At 43.4% G+C, this 27,515-nt stretch overlaps 1 protein-coding gene across 1 annotated transcript in view; it reads left to right on the forward strand.

Annotated features, from left to right (window-relative positions):
* The first annotated feature begins 328 nt into the window (after positions 1 to 328).
* The window catches only part of LOC126234698 (lysozyme-like), a 100,012-nt gene continuing 72,825 nt past the window's right edge, over positions 329 to 27,515 (forward strand). The window contains exon 1 of the mRNA XM_049943439.1: positions 329 to 476. Coding sequence (XP_049799396.1) covers positions 398 to 476 — 79 coding nt within the window. The 5' untranslated portion in view covers positions 329 to 397. The remainder of the gene's footprint in view (positions 477 to 27,515) is intronic.

Genomic DNA, 27,515 nt, shown 5'->3' on the forward strand with positions numbered 1-27,515 from the left:
TTTTGCTTTATACCTTATAAGGAGAGACCACACACTCACACACACACACACACACACACACACACAAAGGGTAATTATCTCAGAAAGGTTGGGAGCTACCCTTTGTAGCATGTTACCAAGAATTCCTATGATTCGTATCATTCAGATGTATTCACGTTAGTGGTGCAATTCCCAAGAGCCGTTAGTGGAGTTTCCGGGCGCGCGTCCCTGAAGGTTTCCGCTGGTGACGATATCTGGCAGGTGCATTAGTTAAGGGCCGGCCTACCGCAGGCCATGTGCGATACGCCACGCGGAGCTTCCGGCAGGCTGCAGGCCGGCCGCCAGGTGTCGCTGCATTCGCCGCCGTGGTCCGCCAGAGTTGTCCGCGGGCTCAGACGCCTCAGCTCTCTCAGCCGGGATGGAGCCGTCGCAGTCGCAACCGCTGCCGCTGCTGCTGCTGTACCTCGCCGTGACCTGCGCGTCTGCCGCCGCTGCCGGTGAGTTTCCCGCTGTACGAGCGTACCGCCGTGGCCTTGGAGCTCGCTGCTAGCACTGCGTCACGGGGGAATTACCTCGGCCGCGTGCGGCCCATTACACTGACCCGCTAATGGTCGCCGCTGACTCGGAGCCTGCTTGAGATACGTAAACAGCCGGCGGCGGTGTGTATGGCTTCGTTAGCCATCGGTCTCTGGAGCGCATTTTTCACTTGACAGCTCGTTGTAAGTAATGATAGAACTTTTACAAGGGAACCGCACCTACTCGTCGTCACCGATTTCGTTCAGATTTATGGTGTATGCAGCGCTTGGCCGGAAACGAAAGTGACAGAATTTGGAGCTCCAGATGACCAGCCATTTAGAGAAGCTAGCATTTATGGCCTGAGTCGGCCGTGGCATGAGCCATTTCTTAAGCGTAGTTTCCGGGCAACGGTTGTCCCATAGGAAAGAGTGCAGAATGATAGAGGGCTGTAGCGTCAACCCGCTATTCCGAAACTTTTTTTGTTTTCAAGTTTCACTTTACTGTAAGTAAACCGAAATGTCCAATACATTGTATTTACTAATACTTTCATAAAAGGCTTGAAAAGAACAGGAAAGGAAAATTTGGGGTTGTAAATCAATTCGTAGGAAGCGATTGTAACACACCCAAAAAGTTCGTATGTGCTGGTGAGATTTTCATCGTAATAACAGGGAAGCAGTAATTTTCTCGGCATCTTGCTCGCGTTATGAACGTCGCAGTTTTACTATTACATGGCTGTTGTAACGATTCATGTGAATGTTACTTAGGTTTCTTCTGCCTGGTCCATTGATGAATGAATGCGAAATTTTCATGCTTCACAGAATTTATTCACATTGACATCCGAACTGCACACTCATGTAAACAAAACACGGACAGACTTCACTGATCTCTTCGACTTCCAAAAGTAACTTCAAAACTGACTCGTCGCTGCATAGCATTATATAGAATTTTAACAATAACTTCCAAAATAAAGCATTATTCATTTTGTACAGTTTTGATGTTACCATTAAAATTTAAAAAAACGTAAAGAAACTGATGTTACAGCCGAATAAGGTATGAAATAAAATATTCAATGACAATCTGTTATAGTAATATTTTCAGTGTTCCATCAGAAAATCATTCTGAACTTTAATTACAATAATGTCTCTCGTATTATTTCAGTTACGTAATTAATTACAGTTTGGATTTGGTTACTTTCAGTGGTAGTACAGAACTCCTGCTTTATCCGATTACATACATAAAATGCACAAATAAGGCCTCAAATTCTGGAAACTGGAAAACTGTGAGATATAAACAATTGGAGAGTTAATTAGAAATATAATTACAAACAATATTAATTACAGAGGAAGACATAAAAATAAATAACAAATCAAAATACATCGCTAGGTAATAACTTTTAAGCTGTTTCTCAAGATAGTGAGGTCTTCTGTTTCTGGATTTTTAGATTACAATTTTGTTAATTAGAAGCATTGATTTTTCATGCTAACATCTCTGCCGGCTCTAGTTATTTATTGCTAAGGACGTATTACTTCAATTTCTTGATTAGTTACTTAATTCAATATAAGCGCATAATTTTATCGATGGCAACAATCCACCGATAATTACGACAACGCCTATCCTTCCAGAACATTCCACATGCCTTCGCAATGAATATCAAGATTTTTATCAATTAGGACAGAAAGATACATATAAAGACACACATACAAGGCCTTAGGAAGCACTAAATTGTCCGATAACTATCCGGATGCATATAAAAAGAAAGCGGTATAGGACATTTCATGAGTCCTGGGGGAGGCTGTATCGTTATACTGTTATAAAGTTTCTACAAAAAAAAAAAAAAACTTGATTTACATTAGTAAAAGGTTCTCTCTCATCGTACAATTTGGAAGAAAAGACAAACACAATAACACACCATTTCGCCCCTTATTGGCCAGGAAAGCTGCTGATGTACGATGGAATTTATTTTGAAACAGTCTTCTCGGGATGTGATTTCTTTTTCTCTGCTCTTAAATATTGCCCTTTTTCTTTTATTTCTGTTTAATAATTTATGCACTATTATTAATTTATGAGGAGGAAACAGAATCTGCTTCTTTTATTGTTCATCATACTAAACAGACGTGCAGTATCTATCGTAAAAAAATAAGACAAACATTTTGTTTTACTTCCGTTTTTTAGGTAGTTTACACAATTTCCATTGAAATTACTTTAATGAAACATTTAATTTGTTGTGCGCAATAGTTTTCATCAATATAGATCATTTAATCAATAAACTTACTTACAAGATTGTGAAATTTATTAAATCCACATAGAAAAAAGTGGCAAAACGTCTAACGCTGGTGGTGGTGGTGGTGGTGGTGGTGGTGATGGTTGTGTGGCATGGGGGAGGGATGGCTTCGGCAATTCCGCCAGAAGCACAGGTTCGCAGACAAGCTGTTCGCGAAAATTGTAATGTCGAGCTGCAATTGATTTCAGTATGAACTATCGTCCTAATTAATGCAGATGTATTTGAAATGCAACTTTTCGTTTATCTAATAATTGTCATATTTCACTGCCTGAAGAAATACAATACTACTTCAGCACGTTAAATGTGACAATTTGCAGCACAGTTGCACCTGCTAAAGGTGCTGTTCCACGCGTCGGCTGTCGCGTTTGGATGCAACACTGCAGTTTCTAGCTGCAGAGAGTTATGAACTCTTTCAAACATTTTCAAATCATCTCGTATATCTTATCAAGACTGCACAATTCAGTGCTCCATCTCCTGAAACATATCAATGAGAGTGCCCTATAGTTCACCTTTGTGATCACTCCAGCCATCAAAAATGTTCAAATATGTGTAAAATATTATGGGACTTAACTGCTAGGGTCATCAGTCCCTAAGCTTACACACTACTTAACCTAAATTATCCTAAGGACAAACACACCACGCCGGGACCAGCCGCACAGTCCATGACTGCACCGCCATAGACCGATCGGCTCATCCCGCGCGGCTCCATCCATCAAAATCCAGGGACTAGATGATAGGTGATTTTGGTACAGGACTCTCCACTTTAAACCATATTGACGTGTCATATATTACCTTACATCAGCAGCAGAATACACTTGTGTCCCATTATCCATGTATCAAATTTCTCAAAAGTGGATAATTGGTGTGATTAGAGCCAATTAGAAAGGAACTTAAACGAAAAATTTACATTTCATAACAATATTTCATACTGAAAGCAGCAGCAGCTCGTAACCACACATAGCAATTATCTCGGTAATGACTCGTTTGCAGATCCGAGTTCCCAGGAAGTTTTTGCTTCTGTTATCGTGTACTTCCACTCTCGTCATTTTCGCCATTAACTACAATACACCTTGTACATGGGCATTTACTTATAAGGGGCAGTCAAATTATAACGAGACAGATGGATAAAAATAAGTAAACTTTTAATTATTTCGAAAGTAATTGTCAATACAATACATTTATCCCACTGCGAGACAAGACGATCAGTGCCTTCATGGAAAAATGTTTCCGGTTGCTTGTGGAACCATGATTGTACCCAGGTCTGCACCTCTTCGTCCGAAGCAAATCGACAGCCAAGAATGTCTTTCTTTAGTGCAGAATGTGAGAGGGCATTATCCTAGAACAGAATGATGCTGTCCGTATACATCTCTAGGCTTTGGACTTTGGGCTCTTCAGGTAATTTTGTAAATGCAAGATATGTTAAGATCTGTTAATATGCATCCTACGTACTTTTTTCGAGGTGCTTACGCTGATTTTTTTCAACTGTATCTTCTAATAATCTAGCTAATTCATCACATTATACAGATTTGTACAAGTTTAACTGCTACAGAACTGTCGGTTGCGAATGTGGTTTGCTTATATTTGTTCAGTTTATTGTTTGTCGTGAGCGTGAAAGGTCATATCCATTGTTAATGCGGTACGTTTCATAGTTTCTGTTTCTGGCGTGTGATGAGATGTGTGGAAGAGTTTGGTAATGTAGTGTCTGTCGCGGTGGGTTTCCTGTGTACCCTGAAAGACATCTGCTGGTTGTTTCCCGTTATCTCGATATCAAGAAAAGGAATGGTGTTATCTTTATATTCAAGAGTGAATTGAATATTTTTATGCAGACTGTTGAATTTATTAAATTTGGAGGTGGTCTGTTAAACATAAACTAAATGGAAATGAGACTGGTAGCAGCTTAACTCAATTATTTCACACAGTCGCAGTCTCTACACTTGGCCACAGCCAATCAGTTGTTCCCTATTTCAAGCTGACACATCTGCCCTCTTCTTCGTCCATAAAACATTGTTTTGTCACTAACAAGGGGAGGCCGCCAATTGTGAAATTCAGATTCGATTCATACTGCGCATAATAAAAGCTCATGGCCAGAAGTGTAATGTGGCAAAGCACCAAGATGCACTTCTCAGCCGTTGTCGAGAAAACCGACAGTTAAAAGAAACCGTTGCGGTGAAATACTCTCTACAATTAATAATTTTCTACAGCGTCGTGGCGCAGCGGTAAGCGCTCGGGTTTGTAATCCGAAGGTCGCCGGATAGAATCTCGCGCAACATTCAGTTGCAACAATTATGCATATAATAAGTTGTTGAAAGTCGTTTGTCGTGGAAAAACTGGCGACTTCGAACATCATTATGTTTTCCGCAAATAAAGTTGTATTTCACAAATGTTATTAATTGTCTTCATAATGTTTACCACGTATAGTTAACGGAAGACGTAGAAACGAAATTCCGAAACGAATACGTATAGCGTAAGTAAAACGTTCGAATTAGAATAGAGACCCCACGAACACAAATTTGCTGTGGCAGGTATGAAATATAAACTCCGTTACTCGCTCGTTCCACTTGATGGACAGATGTTGAATGGGCCGAAACGAGCCGCCGCATAACAGCGTAGTTGCCTGCTAACTTCGAAAGAAGGTAGATGCGGTCCCTAGCGCAACTTATAACATCGTCGAAAATCAGTGCGGACGTGAGAGTTATGGTACACCCTGTTAAACAAACGGAAAAATGGAGGCGGTACAATTGGAGAGCGATCCGCCTTCACCAACATGCATAAGCAATTTATTAACAGTTTATATATATATATATATATATATATATATATATATAAATTACAAAAAACAAATAATGAAAAAAAGTTGCATGGCGCGGGATTCGATCCGGCGACCTTCGGATTACGAACACGAGCGCTTATTGCTGCGCCACGACGCTGTAGAAATTTATTAATCGTACAGAGTATTTCACCGCAACGGTTTCTTTTAACTCGATTTTCTCGACAACGGCTGAGAAGTGCATCTTGGTGCTTTGTCACATTACACCTCTGGCCATGAGCTTTTATTATGCGCAGTATGAATCGAATCTGAATTGCACAATTGGCTGCCTCCCCTTGTGAGGGAACGTCTAGTACTGCGGCTTTTACTCGCCTGCTGACGTGTGTCGCAGACCATAGATAGCGTGATTGCGAGCAGGGACTCCAGAGTGACGCCGGTGGCGAGGAATTCCTAGAGATCTGCCAGCGTGCGTCTTTGAAATTGTCCGCACCGTAGCATCCACCAACAACCACAATAGAAGAGTGACAAGAGTACCGGGTCCGGGTACAATGGCCTTTCCACTGCTGACGCTTCCGCAGTTCTCTGAAGAGCCGTCCAGGTAATTCGTTTGCTACGGCACTACAGCTGACGCGGCACTGTTAACAGATAGCGACCCGTTATGACAGCGATGGAACCCCGTACAGTCTGCTTCAGTACAACTCTTCCACTGGTCAGGATATAGTGCTAATGAGGTATGGAACATCATCTCATGCTCGGGATGTGACCAGGAAAGACTCATCACTACTATAGAGGGTATGTCACAATTATTAGTAAAAACTGACTCGATGAATATGTAAGACGTTCCGGCAAATACGGCCCCACAAACTAGCCGTTTCCGATATAATGTAAATGTGTGGTTACGAGCGGACACTGACTTCAGCATGAAATATTGTACTAGTTAGCAAAAATATACATGGTGATTCAAAAAGAATACCACAACTTTAAAAATGTGTATTTAATGAAAGAAACATAATATAACCTTCTGTTATACATCATTACAAAGAGTATTTAAAAAGGTTTTTTTCACTCAAAAACAAGTTCAGAGATGTTCAATATGGCCCCCTCCAGACACTCGAGCAATATCAACTCGATACTCCAACTCGTTCCAGACTCTCTGTAGCATATCAGGCGTAACAGTTTGGATAGCTGCTGTTATTTCTCGTTTCAAATCATCAATGGTGGCTGGGAGAGGTGGCCGAAACACCATATCCTTAACATACCCCCATAAGAAAAAATCGCAGGGGGTAAGATCAGGGCTTCTTGGAGGCCTGTGATGAAGTGCTCTGTCACGGGCTGCCTGGCGGCCGATCCATCGCCTCGGGTAGTTGACGTTCAGGTAGTTACGGACAGATAAGTGCCAATGTGGTGGCGCTCCATCCTGCTGAAATATGAATTGTTGTGCTTCTTGTTCGAGCTGAGGGAACAGCCAATTCTCTAACCAGATACTGTAGTCCAGTTACAGTAGCACCTTCGAAGAAAAAGGGACCAAAAACTTTATTGGCTGAAATGGCACAGAAAACGTTCACATTAGGCGAGTCACGTTCATACTGAGTTGTTTCCCGCGGATTCTCAGTGCCCCATATACAGACATTGTGACGGTTGACTTTCCTGTTAGTGTGGAAAGTTGCTTCATCACTAAACACAATCTTTGAAACGAAAGATTCATCTATTTCCATTTGAGCAAGGATAAAATGACAGAAATCGATTCTTTTAATCTTATCAGCTGCAGACAGTGCTTGAACCAATTGCAGACGATAAGGTTTCATAACTAACCTTTTTCGTAGGACTCTCCATATAGTTGATTGTGGAATTTGCAGCTCGTTGCACAAACACCCATTCTCTGTAAACTTTTTATACCAACGTTTAATACACCACCTATCAGGAGGTTTAACACCATACTTCGTTCGAAATGCACGCTGAACAACTGTCGTCGATACACTTCTGCCATACTCAATAACACAAAAACCTTTCTGTTGAGCGGTCGCCATCTTAGCATCAACTGACACTGACGCCTAGTCAACAGCGCCTCAAGCGAACAAATGTACAACTAAATGAAACTTTATAGCTCCCTTAATTCGCCGACAGATAGTGCTTAGCTCTGCCTTTTGTCGTTGCAGAGTTTTAAATTCCTAAAGTTGTGGTATTCTTTTTGAATCACCCTGTATTTGAAATCTAACTTTTCTATTAACTCCCAAGTTAAGTGGGCTGTAATTCCACCCAAAGCCTATCGTAACAAGAAATACAACGCTACTCCAGATCGCTATGTGATACAATTTATCGTACACTGGTACCTATTAGAGTACGTGTTCCACTTGGCCTCACATTCGGAGAGACCAATGACCAAGCGGTTTGGTCCCTTTCCCATTTTAACCAACCAACCTTACATTCGGGTGCAATACTGCATTCGTCTCTGCAGTGAGCTATGAATTCTTTGAAGCGCCCGTTCCAAAAAATGGTTCAAATGGCTCTAAGCACTATGGCACTTAACATCTGAGGTCATCAGTCCCCTAGACATAGAACTACTCAAACCTAACTAACACAAGGACATCACACACATCCATGCCCGAGGCAGGATTCGAACCTGCGTCCGTAGCAGGAGCGCGGTTCTGGACTGAAGCGCCTAGAACCGCTCGGTCACAAAAGCCGGCGCGTCCGTATCATCTCGCAAATCTTATCAGGACTGAACAGATCCCGCTCCAGATCCTCAGGCGTATCAACGGGGATGCTGTACACTTCACTTTTGAGATGACAGAGAGAAAAATTAAAGATCGTTTGACGTTGAAGGGCAAGGTACAGTGCCTGATCATCCTATCCATATTGAATCATATTTGCGCCTTATGTGTCGTCTTACATAGCTACATCTATACTCCGCAAGACACCTTGCTGTGAGTGGCGGAGTGTGCTTTGTGTACCAGTGTCAATTCTCCCATTCCTGTACCCAGTTGCGAATAGTTCGCGGGATTGCCGGTAAGCCTCCATGTCGGGTCAAACTTCTCTAATTTTATCTTCGTGGTCTTTCCTCAACATATACGTAGGAGGAAGCAAAATATTTGCTGAATCCTATAGGAACGTAAGCTCTCTGAACTTAAAAGTAAGCTAAATCGTGCTACAGAACGTCTTTCCTCCGGTGTCCCAAACTAGGGTTGGTTGATCACCTCTGTGATGCTTTTGTGCTTCCTAAATGTATCTGTAACGAAATGCGCTGCTCTTCTTTAGACCTTCTCTACTTTCTATATCAATTCAGTCTGGAACGGATCCCATACTGATGAGTATTGGTCGAACGATAGTTTTGATAGCTATCTCCTTAGTTGACGAACTAAATTTCCTGAGGATTGTTCCAATGAATCCGTCTGGCATCTGCCTTTCATGTGATTAGTTTTATGAGCTTGTTCCACTTTAAATAGCTCCGTACGTACGGTGGAAGGAGCTGCTTCTAGCCACTGTTCTTTAAATCGTTTAATCGTGCAATAACGCGCCTTTCTCTCTGTGCTTACGCATCACGTTCAGAGTCAAGTCACTTCCTGCACCAAGCGTCGGTCCCGTGTAGGTCTTCCTGTATTTCGCTATAATTTTACGTACTTGGGCTCGCAATAACACTTTTGCTGCTCCCAGCATTCATTACTCATGAACATCTCATCTTGTTGTGATCATCAGCTGTACAAAGCATTTCGGCGAGAAGCGATTGACTTTCGATTAATTAACACACATTCACGAACACATTTTATGTATAGTGAACTAATTTCTTCTCAAATTTAGCAGAGCGCCCAGCATGAGTTGCCGTCCGTATGGAATAACATCTATGTACTAAACGGCTAGTATGGTGCATGGCCTCAGTTGGAGGGTGGCTATTTAGCAGCTTCCGAGGGCAACGAAAATTTAATTCTCAGTATTTGATATAATTATTGATCCAATTTTTTAAAAAAAATTAAATACATTCTGTCCAGACACTAAACAGAAAAAGACGAAGCCTCGTTGTCAGGTGTTAAAATTTACGTGAATCCTACTCTGGTAGCAACGCACCATGTAAAGTATTGCATGTTCAGTTCATTGCTACGTGTAACACAAGTAAAAGATTAATTCTGTCGTAATATCACTCTATCCACGGGGACTTATGACGTATAGTTAGACTGCAGTATCTGCCTATGTCTAACAGCCGATGTCCTCCGATCTGAACACCTAAAATCGAAGAAAAATCATTTTAAGATACGAAGATATCTTTTCTACCACACGGAGGTCATTTACAAGTAACACCGTGCATTTGTGTACACTATATGTTTCAAGATTAACGATTCTGAAGGCTGAAGACTCACAAGTAGCCGAGGAAACATATCATGTAACAGACAGCTGTGATCAGAAGATCCACAACAGTCATAAATGACGTATTACTTGGCCAAAAGCTAAACGTGTGCCGTAAATAACACGCATTGCGTACAGAATCACATTTCCCACGTTGGGGGTTCCTGTGTTATGCATTTTTCCCTTATTCTTCATCGAAGTGCAAATGTAGAATATTAATGAAATAATTAAAACACAACGGATTGGAACAGTACGGTTACTCGGCAACGGCAACATGCGGACATATTACATAAATCGTGTGTTAGCTCCACTACTATACCGATAGTCCAGTAAAAAAAGCTAGAGGAATCAAATTATCCAGATCTTTGCCTCTGACTGAAACATCATGCTGTGTTTCACTCTCTCTCGCTACTGATTTCACATATGTACTTCGATGAGTAATGAAGGAAAGAACGTACGACAACAGTAGAAATTCTGTTTAGGAGAAAAATCTTATTTTTAAGTACTGCATGTGTTACAGGGTGTTAAGGATATAAGTGCAGATATTGTGATCGCTGGTACCTTAATATGTGCCCACTTCAGTGTGTTAGTTGTTTTTTCTCTGTGTCTAATAGTCTTCCCGCAAACATATCACATAATTTATTTTCCTGCACGGTTCTAACAAGGGGACCGTACGGACTTAACCTCACCGATTTGATTCGTATTGACAGAGTATACGGCACGACTTGGACTTCAACATATGGAATAGGAAGATGCAACTCTCAACAGTTTTCGAGAAAATAGAGTATGAAAATTTTAGGCGTGCTTATATATTTTGCACGGTCTCTAATACCCAACATGTCCACAACTGAGTTAGTAAGCACTTAGTTTCATTTGCGCGAGATCTCTGGGTCGAATCTTGGTGCCGGTTCTTTTCTGTGAGTTTTTTGCACCAATATTCGGTACTAAGCTTCGATATGCGTGGTACACCGTGAAACAGTGTGACGACCAAGAACCGCTTATGAATGGAAACAATTTGTTTTGCGATAGACACACTGGAAAAAAAATCGTGAACATAGAAAAATTCGGCGTTCCTTACATCTGCTGTATATCGCGATAATTACTATTTTCCATACTGCCGCGTGGGATTAGCCGAGCGGTCTAGGGCGCTGCAGTCCTGGACTGTGCGGCTGGTCCCGGCGGAGGTTCGAGTCCTCCCTCGGGCATGGGTGTGTGTGTTTGTCCTTAGGATAATTCAGGTTAAGTAGTGTGTAAGCTTAGGGACTGATGACCTTAGCAGTTAAGTCCCATAAGATTCACACACATTTGAACATTTCCCATATTTCTATGATCGGCATCACCCTGATTCGTGCAGTGCTGCGTGGGTTACACATTATTCTTGTCAGAAATATACAGTAATATAAATAAAATGACTATCCTGATTTGATTGAGGCTTTTCGTTTATCTTTTTTTTCATTTCCAATCTCCTTAAGAAAATTTTTTCTTCTTTTTTCAATTTTACGCGTTAGGAAAATAGTAAATAAATGATTGGATATTGATATTTTTCACGGTCACAATAAATCTGTTCTTAAAATTTCGTGAGAATGAAAAATAAACTAGCGGCAACGAGATTTGATCTAGAGACCTGGCGTACATGAAGCTAAGCGCTTACTCTCTGTTGTGGATAGCGTGAACACTAATGCCCCTACAAAGATTACAGCACAAGCACTCCTATAATTTTCAAACTCAATTTTCTCAAACTGTTGAAACTTGGGTTTTCCTGTTTACATATGAAGTGCTTATTTCAACAGTGATAAAAGTCCATTATCTCCACGTTTGCCGGCCGAAGTGGCCGTGCGGTTAAAGGCGCTGCAGTCTCGAACCGCAAGACCGCTACGGTCGCAGGTTCGAATCCTGCCTCGGGTATGGATGTTTGTGATGTCCTTAGGTTAGTTAGGTTTAACTAGTTCTAAGTTCTAGGGGACTAATAACCTCAGCAGTTGAGTCCCATAGTGCTCAGAGCCATTTGAACCATTTTCTCCACGTTTCTGTCTATAACGCTTCTGACATTAATGATCCAAACAAACAGAAAGAAAGGTTCATCTCTAGCAAGAAGTCATATGCTTGGATATGTCTGGTATCTCAACTGCAGATTTTCAGCGCTCATTTAACTATAGGACTCTGTATCTCAATATGAACAAAAATGGACTTGTACCACTATTGAAATAAGCCCTTCATATGTTAGCCTTAGGCGTCTCCTACACAGTCTGTCAATATGAATCAAATAGGCGAGAGGAAGTTCGTATGGTCCCCTTCCAAGTGAACTAGCCTATCAGTATAGACTACCCGTTTTGCGTCCATGCACGAACACTTCAACACCTGACTCGCTGCCCAGGCGAAAATAACTATTAATGGCTTGTACTTGTACTTGGAGGTACTAACCAATGTAAAAACATACTACTCCTAATAACAATAATTATTAGTCTGCCAAAGACTGATGTAATGTTGTAAAGTACATTGTCTTCAGTCACCAGTAAAAATATCTGCATCTATACGCCTGACATTCTGTATATTCTTTCAAACAAATGTTTTCACCGAATAATACCTCATTTATTACTCTGTATGTCCATCTTTTCAGAAATCTTTTATGACTCTTTTGAATCTGCTTGTCGTAATTGTCTGTCATACGGTATACTTCCCTCAGCAACTTCTGCTGCTATTGTTCTCAGATTCGTTAACCTACAAACGTAGTTTGTTTACAAATGCAGAGTTTCACAGGTGGTGGGTGATAGACCAGACATAACTCCGTATTTAAGATCATGTTTATTCGATTTTAGCCTTTCGAGGTGGGGTACCTCCTTTCTAAATAGGTAACTATCAGAATACGCGTCCAAAAGTTAGAGGTTCAATCCTCAATCGTTCCTAGATTTTTCCTCACTTATCGCTTCTTTTGTCTCTTGCAATGATTCGAGTATATGACAAATGCTAAGCTACATCGTGGTTCAAAAGCCAGTGGGTGTATAAAGCCGGGTACACCATCTCGATACTAATGTTGGCTTTAAAATCGACTTTTGGACGAGAGCAGCTCCGGCTGCTGGATTCTCAACGCACTGTCAGCTGGAGCGGCAGTCACTTTCAAAGAACGCTGGTGGTCGGCCAGAGGTATGGGACAACCCAGACGTTGTCGCTGGGCTTTTCCCAAGCTATTTGTCGTGTGGTTCCCCGCACACATCTTGCAACCGATGGTATTTCAGGCCATGTTCATTAACGGGCCTTGCCTACGAATCTGCTGTAGGTGGTAGTCCTGAATTTCTGCCTGTCACGGGGTCAGTCTTGTCCCTCACTTATGAGACGTAAGGCAAGAAGGGCACGCTGGATTTCTACCCAGTTTATCATTCTGCATAAAGTCAATTCGTTTAACTTACCCTGTCCCTATCGCGAAATCTCCATCATACCTAACGCCTATTTCCACGTATTCACTTCGTAGCATACTTGATTCTCGTACAGATTACATTTCACCTTCCGTGTCTTACAAGGCTATTAGTTTGTTGGTTACCTGTGCCTTAGATCATATTGACGTTAACATTAGGATGTGGAATAAACATACAAATATTTGAAAATAATTATTTGTTTGGGCACCTGCTCGCCATTTACATTTTTTACTAAGTATTCAAAAATTCTTCTATGGGTACGAGTAGATCGACTTGCTAAGGAGAAACATCTTTTATCTACATTACAAAACACTTCTTTTGTTTGTGAAACATTTTCTTTCGAGGGGATAGATTGTCAGTTTGATGGGTGCATAATTAACTCCTTTCTGTAGCGATGTTAGACTCATTAAACAATAACGCAGGTCGTCGTTCTTTCTGGTGTTGTACGAGGGGGCTTCGAAGTTACATGTTATTTTGGCAGGTAAAGTAACTTCTATTAAAGCTGTACTACACTTCAATGTGACAGTTGCATGGCACTTTTTTAACATAGTCGTCAGGTCTCTGCAGTCAACGGCCGGAACGTTCTACCAATAGTTCGATCCCTCAGCGATAGAAATCTACTCAGTCGCGGAGTCATTGGAGTGTCGCTGTGTGAACGCCCTTATCGTCGGAAAGCCTGTGACTGTTGTGAAACAGTTCCTCGGCTATCTATACATTGTCGTCTGTGGTCGACGGTCTTCCTTCTCGACCAGCATCTCCAATGTCTGGGCCGCCCACACAGTCCGTAAATAATTTTGTAAGTCGCATATAAATCACGTTTGATCCCACTTCGAGGGTTTCTGTCGAAACATTACCCCCACGTGCTTATCCATTCTTCATGCTGCGAATGACTGGCAGTACGAGCGATAGTGCTAAATTTTTAATTACCACTTTGAAAATAGCAAGTTGCGATAGTGAAACTTGGTGGTGCTCCTACTCCACATATTCACCCTCGAATGGGAGACATTTTTCCCAGTGAGGAGTGACTTGGCAGAGAACTCGGTTGTACAAGTCTGCGTTTTTGGCTATTTAGGAAATGTTGCACATCAAAAACCACCTCGTCGTTCTTCTGGAAAAGCCTGTCACGCAGTGGTTTCGCTGTACGAGGAAAGAGGAGGGACTCATGGGGTGTTGTGTTACGAGAATACGAAGTATGAGGCAAGATTTTATAGCCATCTCACCACTGTGTCCAATGATGATGCCTTGTGGCTATACACTTCCGCCAATTCAGCATAGACTGCTGCAGTGTTGTTCCCCTACAAATGCAGAAATCGAATAAGTGGACGGTTCCCGACTTTACTAAACGACTCCTCTTGCGGCGTGCTACGGTTTTAAGGCGCGCGGATTTCCATGTGTACTAACAAGGGAACCTCCCCATCGCACTCCCCTCAGATTTAGTTATAAGTTGACACAATGGATAGGCCTTGAAAAACTGAACACAGATCAATCAAGAAAACAGGAAGAAGTTGAGTGGAACTGAAGAAAATAATCAAAATATACAAACTGAGTAGTCCACGCGCAAGATAGGCAACATCAAGGACAACATGAGCTCAGGAGCACCGTTGTCCCGTGGTTAGCGTGAGCAGCTACGGAACGAGAGGTCCTTGGTTCAAGTCTTCCCTCGTGTGAAAAGTTTAATATTTTATTTTCAGACAATTATCTGTCCGTCCGATGCGATTTAACTGCGCCGTAGTATGGGACGCTACACCTAAACAAACATCGAAATACACGACGTCCTAGCGGTTCTAGGCGCTCAGTCCGGAACCGCGCGACTGCTACGGTCGCAGGTTCGAATCCTGCCTCGGGCATGGATGTGTGTGATGTCCTTACGTTAGTTAGGTTTAAGTAGTTCTAAGTTCTAGGGGACTGATGACCATAGATCTTAAGTCCCATAGTGCTCAGAGCCATTTTTGAACACGACGTCACTCGACTACAGCGCACGGAGGAGAGTATTCCTGCTAACGAGGCTCCCTGGCTGGCAGTTGACTGTTCGTTACTGTGAACGAGAGTGCATTAAATACGTGAGGTGTATTCCGTGGGCAATATGAATCCAGCAAATATAGCTCGCGACATCAATAATAATAGCACGGTTTTGCGGTGCGTTCGCAAAACACAGACACTAAACTTATTACAGTGAACAGAGACGTCAGTGAACGAACGAACAGATCATAACTTTGTGAAAATAAAGAAAATAAACTTTTCGCTCGAGGGAAGACTTGAACCAAGGCCCTCTCCTCTCGCAGCTGCTCACGCTAACAATGGGACCACGGCGCTCCTGAGCTCCACAATCCTTGATGTTGCCTGTCTTGTGCATGGACTACTCAGTTTGTATATTTTGCTTATTTTTTTCATAGTTCCACACAACTTCTTCCTGTTTTCTCGGGTGATCCGTGTTCAGTTTTTCAAGGCCTATCCACTGTGCCAACTTATAACTAAATCTGAGGGGGGTGCGATGGGGAGGTTCCCTTGTAAGACGGCAGACGTGCACCTATAAATAGAGAAAAAATAATTATTTCTTTCGAGGTGATGATTAAAACTTTGAATTCACCTCGTATTTACACACTGTAAACACGTTCTTTATTTTCATATTCGTCTGAAACAACACAGTCAAAGGGGTCCTGGAACGCTTAAATAGTTTTCTCTGCTGTTAGATATTGTACCTTTTGCCATGGCGACTGATAATTGATGTCTACCCAGCGTACATTTCTGTTGTTATTTTTTTTTGCGGACCCATAATTTAAATTGTTTCTCTTACCAACTGTCAATTGTACCTTTTCATAGCCTTTAGAAGACATTACTGATTTCTCTGTCAGGATATTATATTCCTTTCATCGTTGACTTCAAACTCTTGCCTTTTTCTGTGTAATATTTTCCTGAATCCAGTTTTCTCCATACTTGCCGTTTCTTTTGGTGTTTAAAACACAATCTTTTTTTAGAAAATAACTCTTTGGTATGTTTCTAAGTAACCTTAATTTTCTAAAATTCTAACATAGTCGTTTCACTCCGGCATACCTCTTAATTTTTAGATAAATTCTAAAAATCAAATTTTCCGATCTCCTACGTGACGAGTTCATTACATTCTAGTTTCCTATCCATTGTTGCTCAACTTGTTACTAATCCATTGTCAGTTGAATTCTAAAGTGGTTTGGGGCCTTCACAAACAGTGCAATTTCATTACCTTTCCGCAAAATTAGTGTGTGTGAGACCAGTTTTGGGGTAACATTTTTAAGTCTATTTCAGCACAATCCAATTATACACTCCTGGAAATGGAAAAAAGAACACATTGACACCGGTGTGTCAGACCCACCATACTTGCTCCGGACACTGCGAGAGGGCTGTACAAGCAATGATCACACGCACGGCACAGCGGACACACCAGGAACCGCGGTGTTGGCCGTCGAATGGCGCTAGCTGCGCAGCATTTGTGCACCGCCGCCGTCAGTGTCAGCCAGTTTGCCGTGGCATACGGAGCTCCATCGCAGTCTTTAACACTGGTAGCACGCCGCGACAGCGTGGACGTGAACCGTATGTGCAGTTGACGGACTTTGAGCGAGGGCGTATAGTGGGCATGCGGGAGGCCGGGTGGACGTACCGCCGAATTGCTCAACACGTGGGGCGTGAGGTCTCCACAGTACATCGATGTTGTCGCCAGTGGTCGGTGGAAGGTGCACGTGCCCGTCGACCTGGGACCGGACCGCAGCGACGCACGGATGCACGCCAAGACCGTAGGATCCTACGCAGTGCCGTAGGGGACCGCACCGCCACTTCCCAGCAAATTAGGGACACTGTTGCTCCTGGGGTATCGGCGAGGACCATTCGCAACCGTCTCCATGAAGCTGGGCTACGGTGCCGCACACTGTTAGGCCGTCTTCCGCTCACGCCCCAACATCGTGCAGCCCGCCTCCAGTGGTGTCGCGACAGGCGTGAATGGAGGGACGAATGGAGACGTGTCGTCTTCAGCGATGAGAGTCGCTTCTGCCTTGGTGCCAATGATGGTCGTATGCGTGTTTGGCGCCGTGCAGGTGAGCGCCACAATCAGGACTGCATACGACCGAGGCACACAGGGCCAACACCCGGCATCATGGTGTGGGGAGCGATCTCCTACACTGGCCGTACACCACTGGTGATCGTCGAGGGGACACTGAATAGTGCACGGTACATCCAAACCGTCATCGAACCCATCGTTCTACCATTCCTAGACCGGCAAGGGAACTTGCTGTTCCAACAGGACAATGCACGTCCGCATGTATCCCGTGCCACCCAACGTGCTCTAGAAGGTGTAAGTCAACTACCCTGGCCAGCGAGATCTCCGGATCTGTCCCCCATTGAGCATGTTTGGGACTGGATGAAGCGTCGTCTCACGCGGTCTGCACGTCCGGCACGAACGCTGGTCCAACTGAGGCGCCAGGTGGAAATGGCATGGCAAGCCGTTCCACAGGACTACATCCAGCATCTCTACGATCGTCTCCATGGGAGAATAGTAGCCTGCATTGCTGCGAAAGGTGGATATACACTGTACTTGTGCCGACATTGTGCATGCTCTGTTGCCTGTGTCTATGTGCCTGTGGTTCTGTCAGTGTGATCATGTGATGTATCTGACCCCAGGAATGTGTCAATAAAGTTTCCCCTTCCTGGGACAATGAATTCACGGTGTTCTTATTTCAATTTCCAGGAGTGTATATAGTTAGTTAGTTCCATGTTCCACAGACCATTTGAATGATTCGTTTATCGAAACGCTATGGAGCGAGTCATTGCACAGAATATGTATACATGATTGGTGCTAACATTAATGAAACTGGCCGCGGTGGCCGAGCTGTTCTAGGCGCTTCAGTCCAGACCGCGCGACTGCTACGGTCGCAGGTTCGACTCCAGCCTCGGGCATGGATGTGTCTGATGTCCTTAGGTTAGTTAGGTTTAAGTGGTTCTAAGTCCTAGGGGAGTGATTACCTCCGATGTTAAGTATCTTAGTGCTCAGACATTTGAACCATTTTGAAGCAACATTAATGGAAACACTTTTTAGTCTTACTCATACAACTACACTTACAAAGTTTTTATTTAATTTTTATTTTATTTTTATTTTATTTAATTTTTGCTGGCTACCAGTTTTGAAGAAGAAATTCGTTAATGGAATAGAAGTCGTCCAGGAGAAATGATTCTAAGTTAGATTTAAAACATGCTTTGCTTCCTGTCATATTTTATTACTGGACAAATGCTTAGAAATTTTTGCCGCATATTGAACTTCTTTCTGTGGTATCGGTGTTGTATCGTTGTGTCCCAGTGTGAACCAGTCAAGTCATCTCAACGACGTTGCTACACATTCCACCAGTGCTGGTTGTTTATGCGTTATATCGCGATTCGCGTCGCATATCGTAAGGCCTCAGTGAGAACTACGCCTAATACCTATAATTTTATTTTCACGTTCACTACGCGTTGTTGGTAGCGTAATGGGTGCACTGTTTTCTTCTATTACAGCTTCTTAAAATTTAAGATACTGGGTTTCGCGGGAAGAATGTCGTCTTTTCTCCAAGGGGCCCCATTTAAGTACCACAAAAACACGTGAGTATAACGGAGATGCTTCGGGAACTCACATAAGTATCACTGGAGGGAAGGCACGTTCATTTCCAAGAGCAGTACCTACAAAATGTAGAGAACAGACATTTGAGGCTGATTGCAGAAAGATTCTATTGCCGCCAACGAACATTTCGCCTAAGGACGATGAGAATAAGATTAGAGACGTTAGGGGTCGTACAGAGGCATATAGATAGTCGGTTTTCCCTCGCTCCATTTGCGAGTGGAACGGGAAAGGAAGTAACCAGTACTGGTACAGGGTACCCTCCGCCACTCACCATGCGGTGGCTTGCGGTGTATTGATTTAGGTGTAGATATCTGTATGGGCTGCGTCGTCATGTTACAGTCGTGCCAGTAAGTCTCTGAAATCGTTCTATGTCTGCTGCGATGCCTACATGATAACGACTCCAACTCTAAAATTAGTCGAATCAGCAATTTCCTTCACACATGCACTCCATTTTTCCCGTACCTTTGCAACAAATCCAATGCCTTCCTAATACCGATTTTACGTGATCGGACCATCTCATACCTTTCTTGGTATTACCTATAAATACTTATTTGACGTGCTCAAGACGTTCTCTATCAATCTTGTAATCCGAAAATATCGGATTATTTCTCTTTGTTATAGGAGTTATCTTAAATTTATCCGATTTAAAGAGAGCCGCCGTTCATTACACCAGGCCTAAATTTTGACCACGTCTTTCCGCAGTTCCTAACAACGGTGCTACGAAAATATTTTTCTTCAGATAGCAGCATCATCAGCGTACAATAAATAATATGCTTCTCCTTTATTCTGGTTTCGACGTCAAAGTTACAGTTCATGAAGCGCTGAAACTATCCTATTCACGTTATTTCCCTAATAGGTGCCTCACTATATGCCTTACTCAGCATTTTTTGAGTCTCACAAGGGGAGACCACGACGTTGGGATTACCGATTTACTTCCAACTTTGTACACCGTAAGTCCGCCAGTAAAACAACATAAAGTGCGAGCAGTAAGGTGCACTCTTGTGACAATTCAGAGATAATGGGAAGAGAAGTTTTACGCGTCTATTATGTAACAATATATTGTCCGTAGCCTCTGGCTGCTAGAGCACGGTGGTCACGCTTTCAAGCTTTGTAGCACGAACGTGTCAAAGGTAACGGTTCGACTCAAGCTCAAACTTAATTTTTAATCTATCTTTTTTCATCACTGGTCATATTATCCCCCCATGAACCATGGACCCTGCGCTGGTGGGGAGGCTTGCGTGCCTCAACGATACAGATAGCCGTACCGTAGGTGCAACCGCAACAGAGGGGTATCTGTTGAGAGGCCAGACAAACGTGTGGTTCCTGAAGAGGGGCAGCAGCCTTTTCAGTAGTTGCAGGGGCAACAGTCTGGATGATTGACTGATCTGGCCTTGTAACATTAACCAAAATGGCCTTGCTGTTCTGGTACTGCGAACGGCTGAAAGCAAGGGGAAACTACAGCCGTAATTTTTCCCGAGGGCATGCAGCTTTACTGTATGATTAAATGATGATGGCGTCATCTTGGGTAAAATATTCCGGAGGTAAAATAGTCCCCCATTCGGATCTCCGGGCGGGGACTACTCAAGAGGACGTCATCAGGAGAAAGAAAACTGGCGTTCTACGGATCGGAGCGCGGAATGTCAGATCCCTTAATCGGGCAGGTAGGTTAGAAAATTTAAAAAGGAAAATGGATAGGTTGAAGTTAGATATAGTGGGAATTAGTGAAGTTCGGTGGCAGGAGGAACAAGATTTCTGGTCAGGTGAATACAGGGTTATAAATACAAAATCAAATAGGGGTAATGCAGGTGTAGGTTTAATAATGAATAAAAAAATAGGAGTACGGGTAAGCTACTACAAACAGCATACTGAACGCATTATTGTGGACAAGATAGACACGAAGCCCACACCTACTACAGTAGTACAAGTTTATATACCAACTAGCTCTGCAGATGACGAAGAAATTGATCAAATGTATGATAAGATAAAAGAAATTATTCAGGTAGTGAAGGGAGACGAAAACTCATCAGTAGGAAAAGGGAGAGAAGGAAACATAGTAGGTGAATATGGATTGGGGCTAAGAAATGAAAGAGGAAGCCGCCTGGTAGAATTTTGCGCAGAGCATAACTTAATCATAGCTAAAACTTGGTTTAAGAATCATAAAAGGTTGTATACATGGAAGAACCCTGGAGATACTAAAATGTATCAGATAGATTATATAATGGTAAGACAAAGATTTAGGAACCAGGTTTTAAATTCTAAGACATTTCCAGGGGCAGATGTGGACTCTGACCACAATCTATTGGTTATGACCTGTAGATTAAAACTGAAGAAACTGCAAAAAGGTGGGAATTTAAGGAGATGGGACCTGGATAAACTGAAAGAACCAGAGATTGTACAGAGTTTCAGGGAGAGCATAAGGGAACAAATGACAGGAATGGGGGAAAGAAATACAGTAGAAGAAGAATGGGTAGCTTTGAGGGATGAAATAGTGAAGGCAGCAGAGGATCAAATAGGTAAAAAGATGAGGGCTAGTAGAAACCCTTGGGTAACAGAAGAAATGTTGAATTTAACTGATGAAAGGAGAAAATATAAAAATGCAGTAAATGGAGCAGGCAAAAAGGAATACAAACGTCTCAAAAATGATATCGACAGGAAGTGCAAAATGGCTAAGCAGGGATGGCTAGAGGACAAATGTAAGGATGTAGAGGCATATCTCACTAGGGGTAAGACAGATACTGCCTACAGGAAAATTAAAGAGACCTTTGGAGAAAGGAGAACCACTTGCATGAATATCAAGAGCTTTGATGGAAACCCAGTTCTAAGCAAAGAAGGGAAAGCAGAAAGATGGAAGGAGTATATAGAGGGCCTACACAAGGGCGATGTACTTGTGGACAATATTATGGAGGAGGATGTAGATGAAGATGAAATGGGAGAAATGATATTGCGTGAAGAGTTTGACAGCGCCCTGAAAGATCTAAGTCCAAACAAGGCCCCCGGAGTAGACAGCATTCCATTAGAACTACTGGCGGCCTTGGGAGAGCCAGTCCTGACAAAACTCTACCATCTGGTGAGCAAGATGTATGAGACAGGCGAAATACCCTCAGACTTCAAGAAGAATATAATAATTCCAATCCCAAAGAAAGCAGCTGTTGACAGATGTGAAAATTACCGAACTATCGGTTTAATAAGTCACAGCTGCAAAATACTAACGTGAATTCTTTACAGACGAATGGAAAAACTGATAGAAGCCGACCTCGGGGAAGACCAGTTTGGAATCCGTAGAAATGTTGGAACACGTGAGGCAATACTGACCCTACGACTTACCTTAGAAGAAAGATTAAGGAAAGGCAAACCTACGTTTCTAGCATTTGTAGACTTAGAGAAAGCTTTTGACAATGTTGATTGGAATACTCTCTTTCAAATTCTAAAGGTGGCAGGGGTAAAATACAGAGATCGAAAGGTTATTTACAATTTGTACAGAAAGCAGATGGAAGTTATAAGAGTCGAGGGGTATGAAAAGGAAGCAATGGTTGGGAAGGGAGCGAGACAGGGTTGTAGCCTATCCCCGACATTATTCAATCTGTATATTGAGCAAGCAATAAAGGAAACATAACAAATGTTCGGAGTAGGTATTAAAATCCATGGAGAAGAAATAAAAACTTTGAGGTTCGCCGATGACATTGTAATTCTGTCAGAGACAGCAAAGGACTTGGAAGAGCAGTTGAAAGGAATGGACAGTGTCTTGAAAGGAGGATATAAGATGAACATCAACAAAAGCAAAACAAGGATAATGGAATGTAGTCGAATTAAGTCGGGTGATGCTGAGGGAATTAGATTAGGAAATGAGACACTTAAAGTAGTAAAGGAGTTTTGCTATTTGGGGAGCAAAATAACTGATGATGGTCGAAGTAGAGAGGATATAAAATGTAGACTGGCAATGGCAAGAAAGAGTTTCTTAAGAAGAGAAATTTGTTAACATCGAGTATTGATTAAAGTGTCAGGATGTCGTTTGTCAAAGTATTTGTATGGAGTGTAGGCATGTATGGAAGTGAAACATGGACGATAAATAGCTTAGACAAGAAGAGAACAGAAGCTTTCGAAATGTGGTGCTACAGAAGAATGCTGAAGATTAGATGGGTTGATCACATAACTAATGAGGAGGTATTGAATAGAATTGGGGAGAAGAGGAGCTTGTGGCACAACTTGACTAGAAGAAGGGATCGGTTGGTAGGACATGTTCTGAGACATCGATGGATCACCAATTTAGTATTAGAGGGCAGCGTGGAGGGTAAAAATCGTAGAGGGAGACCAAGAGATGAATACACTAAGCAGATTCAGAAGGATGTAGGTTGCAGTAGGTACTGGAAGATAAAAAAGCTTGCACAGGATAGAGTAGCATGGAGAGCTGCATCAAACCAGTCTCAGGACTGAAGACAACAACAACAACAACGGTCATAGTATTTAATTTGACATTTGAGAGGTAATATATTTTTAAAAAAGTCACGCGTATTTGCATGAAGTTTTAGTGAATTTCATGTTATTTGAATACTTGCTATTTTTAATTCAATTTAATTATTAGAACAAACATATTTATAACTATCGGCAAGCAAATGAAGAAATGCATACAGATTTTCTGAAAATGTGTGCCTGTCGTGATTTGCGAAATCCCTTATACATGCAATCTGGTTAGATACGCGGAACTACTTTGACCTCCACAGTTCAAGCTGCAGACGTGGAGGCAGTCCTCAGTTGGCAGTTAACCTGCGTAGCGGTGAGACGTGCAGCAAGAACGAATAGTGTAGGTGCAATTGTTTTGAATATCACAGAATTTACACTTGGTAACACAAAAATGAAGCTCTGAGCGGGAGTCGAGCCGTCGCTTCACACAGGTGCGTCTTGTGAAAGCTTCAACGCTAACCACTTGACCACAGTGAACTCTGGCATCCGGCCCCTACGCACAGATAAATCAAAATAAAATGTGTGTGAAATCTTATGGGACTTAACTGCTAAGGTCATCAGTCCCTAACCTTACGCACTACTTAACCTGAATTATCCTAAGGACAAACACACACACCGATGCACGAGGGAGGACTCGAACCTCCGCCGGGACTAGCCGCACAGTCCATGACTGCAGCGCCTGGGACCGCTCGGCTAATCCCGCACGGCCTACGCGCGGATACATCAGTTACACAACAGACGCGTAAAACTTCTCGGAACTGCCAGAGTAGTGCACCTTACTACTTGCACAGTATCTTGTTTAAGGGCCTACTAGAGGTGTACAAAGTTTGAAGTAAATCCGTGAGCCCAACGTCGTGGGCTCCCCTTGTCAGTTGTAGATTTTCTAATGTTCAAGCAAAAAATTAACTAGTCGCAAATGACGAGAACTGAGCTCGTCAGTCGACATATTTGGTTATTGGAAATTTGTGGTAAGCCCTTATGTAGTGGACTGTTAAGGCAGCCAGTCCACAGTGAAGTAGCCGAAAGGGCACGCGTCAACTCACGCCGTCTGGCGTTAAGTCTGGAACAGGATTCGTAATGAATGTGATAAAGAAAAGAACGTAGCTACTAGAACACTTAACTTTTATATTGTCCTTTGGTATACAGCATTCTGGATGATACAAGTGAGACTCTATCTTGAGGTACATGCAACGTTACAAATGGTTAATGGCGCCTTGCTAGGTCGTAGCCATGGACTTAGCTGAAGGCTATTCTAACTGTCTCTCGGCAAATAAGAGAAAAGCTTCGTATGTGTAGTCGCTAGCAATGTCGTCCGTACAACTGGGGCGAGTGCTCGTACGTCTCTCTAGACCTGCCATGTGGTGTCGCTCGGTCTGCGATCCTGACAGTGGCGACACGCGGGTCCGACATGTACTAATGGACCGCGGCCGATTTAAGCTACCACCTAGCAAGTGTGGTGTCTGGCGGTGACACCACACCTTATGGGACCCCCCCCCCCCCCACACACACACACGTGCCCCAGGGGGGATTCGAACCTCCTACGGGGGGAGCCTCGCGAACCGTGGCAAGGCGCCTCACACCGCGTGGCTGCCCCGCGCGGCTTGACATGTTTAATCGAGAATTATTTTATGATGCAATCACAAGTCACCTAATGTTTTGATGACGTCATGTATACGGTCGCCTGAGCTAATCAGACGACTGTTATGAATGACCTACCACCTGTACCACCGCTTGCCGCTGCTGCCATCTATTCCAAAACGCTGGAAGCAAAGTTGCAGACCTAATACTTGACCACGAATGGCACCTTTGTAATGTCCTCAATACTTCACGTGTCAGTCGTGGTCAGAACAGTGTTCTTTGTAGATATGAATGCATTATGTCAGAGCTAAGTGAATGGAGCGTGGGCAAATTGTTAGTGCTCGTATAGTGGGTGCTTCCGTAACAGTTTGAGCCGAAGTGTTTTTTTAAATTCTTTATTTCAACAACAATATTATCAATACATCATAAACCCATCACCTAATACGTTAGTGGGTCGTAATATTTAATAGTTGTTAGCAGCGCATTACTCTTAGATTTTATACTTTCTGCAGGAGATGAGCTGCTCTATCGGCAACTACATTTTTACTACTGGTTTGCTATGCTAACTGCCCTACCAATCTACACTGCTGCAGCGTTACAGGTGTGCCACTGGATGTACACTACTGGCCATTAAAATTGCTACACCACGAAGATGACGTGCTACAGACGCGAAATTTAACCGACAGGAAGAAGATGCTGTGATATGCAAATGATTAGCTTTTCAGAGCATTCACACGAGGTTGGCACCGGTGGCGACACCTACAACTTACTGACACGAGGAACGTTTCCAACGATTTCTCATACACAAACAGCAGTTGACAGGCGTTGCCTAGTGAAACGTTGTTGTGATGCCTCGTGTAAGGAGGAGAAATGCGTACCATCACGTTTCCGACTTTGACAAAGGTCGGATTGTAGCCTATCGCGATTGCGGTTTATCGTATCGCGACATTGCTGCTCGCGTTGGTCGAGACCCAATGACTGTTAGCAGAATATGGAATCGGTGGGTTCAGGAGGGTAATACGGAACGCCGTGCTGGATCCCAACGGCCTCGTATCACTAGGAGTCAAGATGACAGGCATCTTATGCGCATGGCTGTAATGGATCGTGCAGCCACGTGTCGATCCCTGAGTCAGCAGATAGGGACGTTTGCAAGACAACAGACATCTGCACGAACTGTTCGACGGCGTTTGCAGCAGCATGGATTATCAGCTCGGAGAGCATGGCCGCGGTTACCCTTGACTCTGCATCACCGACAGGAGCGCCTGCGATGGTGTACTCAACGACGAACCTGGGTGCACGAATGGCAAAACATTTTTTCGGATGAATCCAGGTTCTGTTTAGAGCATCATGATGGTCACATCCGTGTTTGGTGATATCGAGGTGAACGCACAGTGGAAGCGTGTATTCGTCATCGCCATACTGGCGTATCACCCAGCGTGATGGAATGGGGTGCCATTGGTTACACGTCTCGGTCAACTTTTGTTCGCATTGACGGCACTTTGAACAGTGGACGTTACATTTCAGATGTGTTACGACCCGTGACTCTACCCTTCATTCGATCCCTGCAAAACCCTACATTTCAGCAGGATAATGCACTACCCCATGTTGCAGGTCCTGTACAGGCCTTTCGGGATACAGAGAATGCTCAACAGCTGCCCTGCCAGCACATTCTCCAGATCTCTCACCAATTGAAAAAGCCTGGTCAATGGTGGCCAAGCAACTGGCTCGTTCCAATACGCCAGTCACTACTCTTGATGAACTGTGGTATCGTGTTGAAGCTGTATGGGCTGCTGTACCTGTACACGCCATCCAAGCTCTGTTTGACTCAATGCTCAGGCGTATCAAGGCCGTTATTACGGCCAGAGGTGGTTGTTCTGGGTACTGATTTCTCAGGATCTTTGCACCCAAATTGCGTGATAATGTTATCACATGTCAGTTCCAGTATAAAATATTTGTCCAATGAATGCCCGTTTATCGTCTGCATTTCTTCTTGGTGTAGTAATTTTAATGGCCAATAGTGTATAAAAAATGGAAATGAGCGTATGGCGTCGTTGGGCGGGAGGCCCCATCCGGGGGAGTTCGGCCGCCACGTGCTAGTCTTAATTCATTCGATGCCACACTGGGCGACTTGCGCGGCTGTGATGAGGATGAAACGATGACGACAACGCAATACCCCGTCCACGAGCGAGAAAATCTCCAACCCGGCCGGGAATCGAACCCGGGCCAGCTTGCATGGGAGGCAAGTACGTTCCCACCCAGCTAAGCTGGCGGACGGTGGATGTATAAACCTACTTTATCTGTCCATGCCCAACGAGGTAATCCCAGTGGTCGTGCCCCTGGCACGGGGCTCGCCGTTAGCTTGGAATCGCTGCAGGTACTACTAGAGATATTGCAAAAAATCTGCATCCTACTTTAACAGCTAACTGCTACTGGTCATAATTAGTGTGCATAGTCAAGTACGGGCGGGTGTCGCACCTTCCCCCTGTTCCAGGACTCGGCTGTTTCCGACCGTCACAGCGATCGGCCAATCCGCGGCCCACCAGAATGGGATAGGTGCGAGGAATATCATGCTATCTC

Source organism: Schistocerca nitens, chromosome 2 (assembly GCF_023898315.1).
Source record: "Schistocerca nitens isolate TAMUIC-IGC-003100 chromosome 2, iqSchNite1.1, whole genome shotgun sequence".
Classification (NCBI taxonomy): Eukaryota; Metazoa; Arthropoda; class Insecta; order Orthoptera; family Acrididae; genus Schistocerca; species Schistocerca nitens.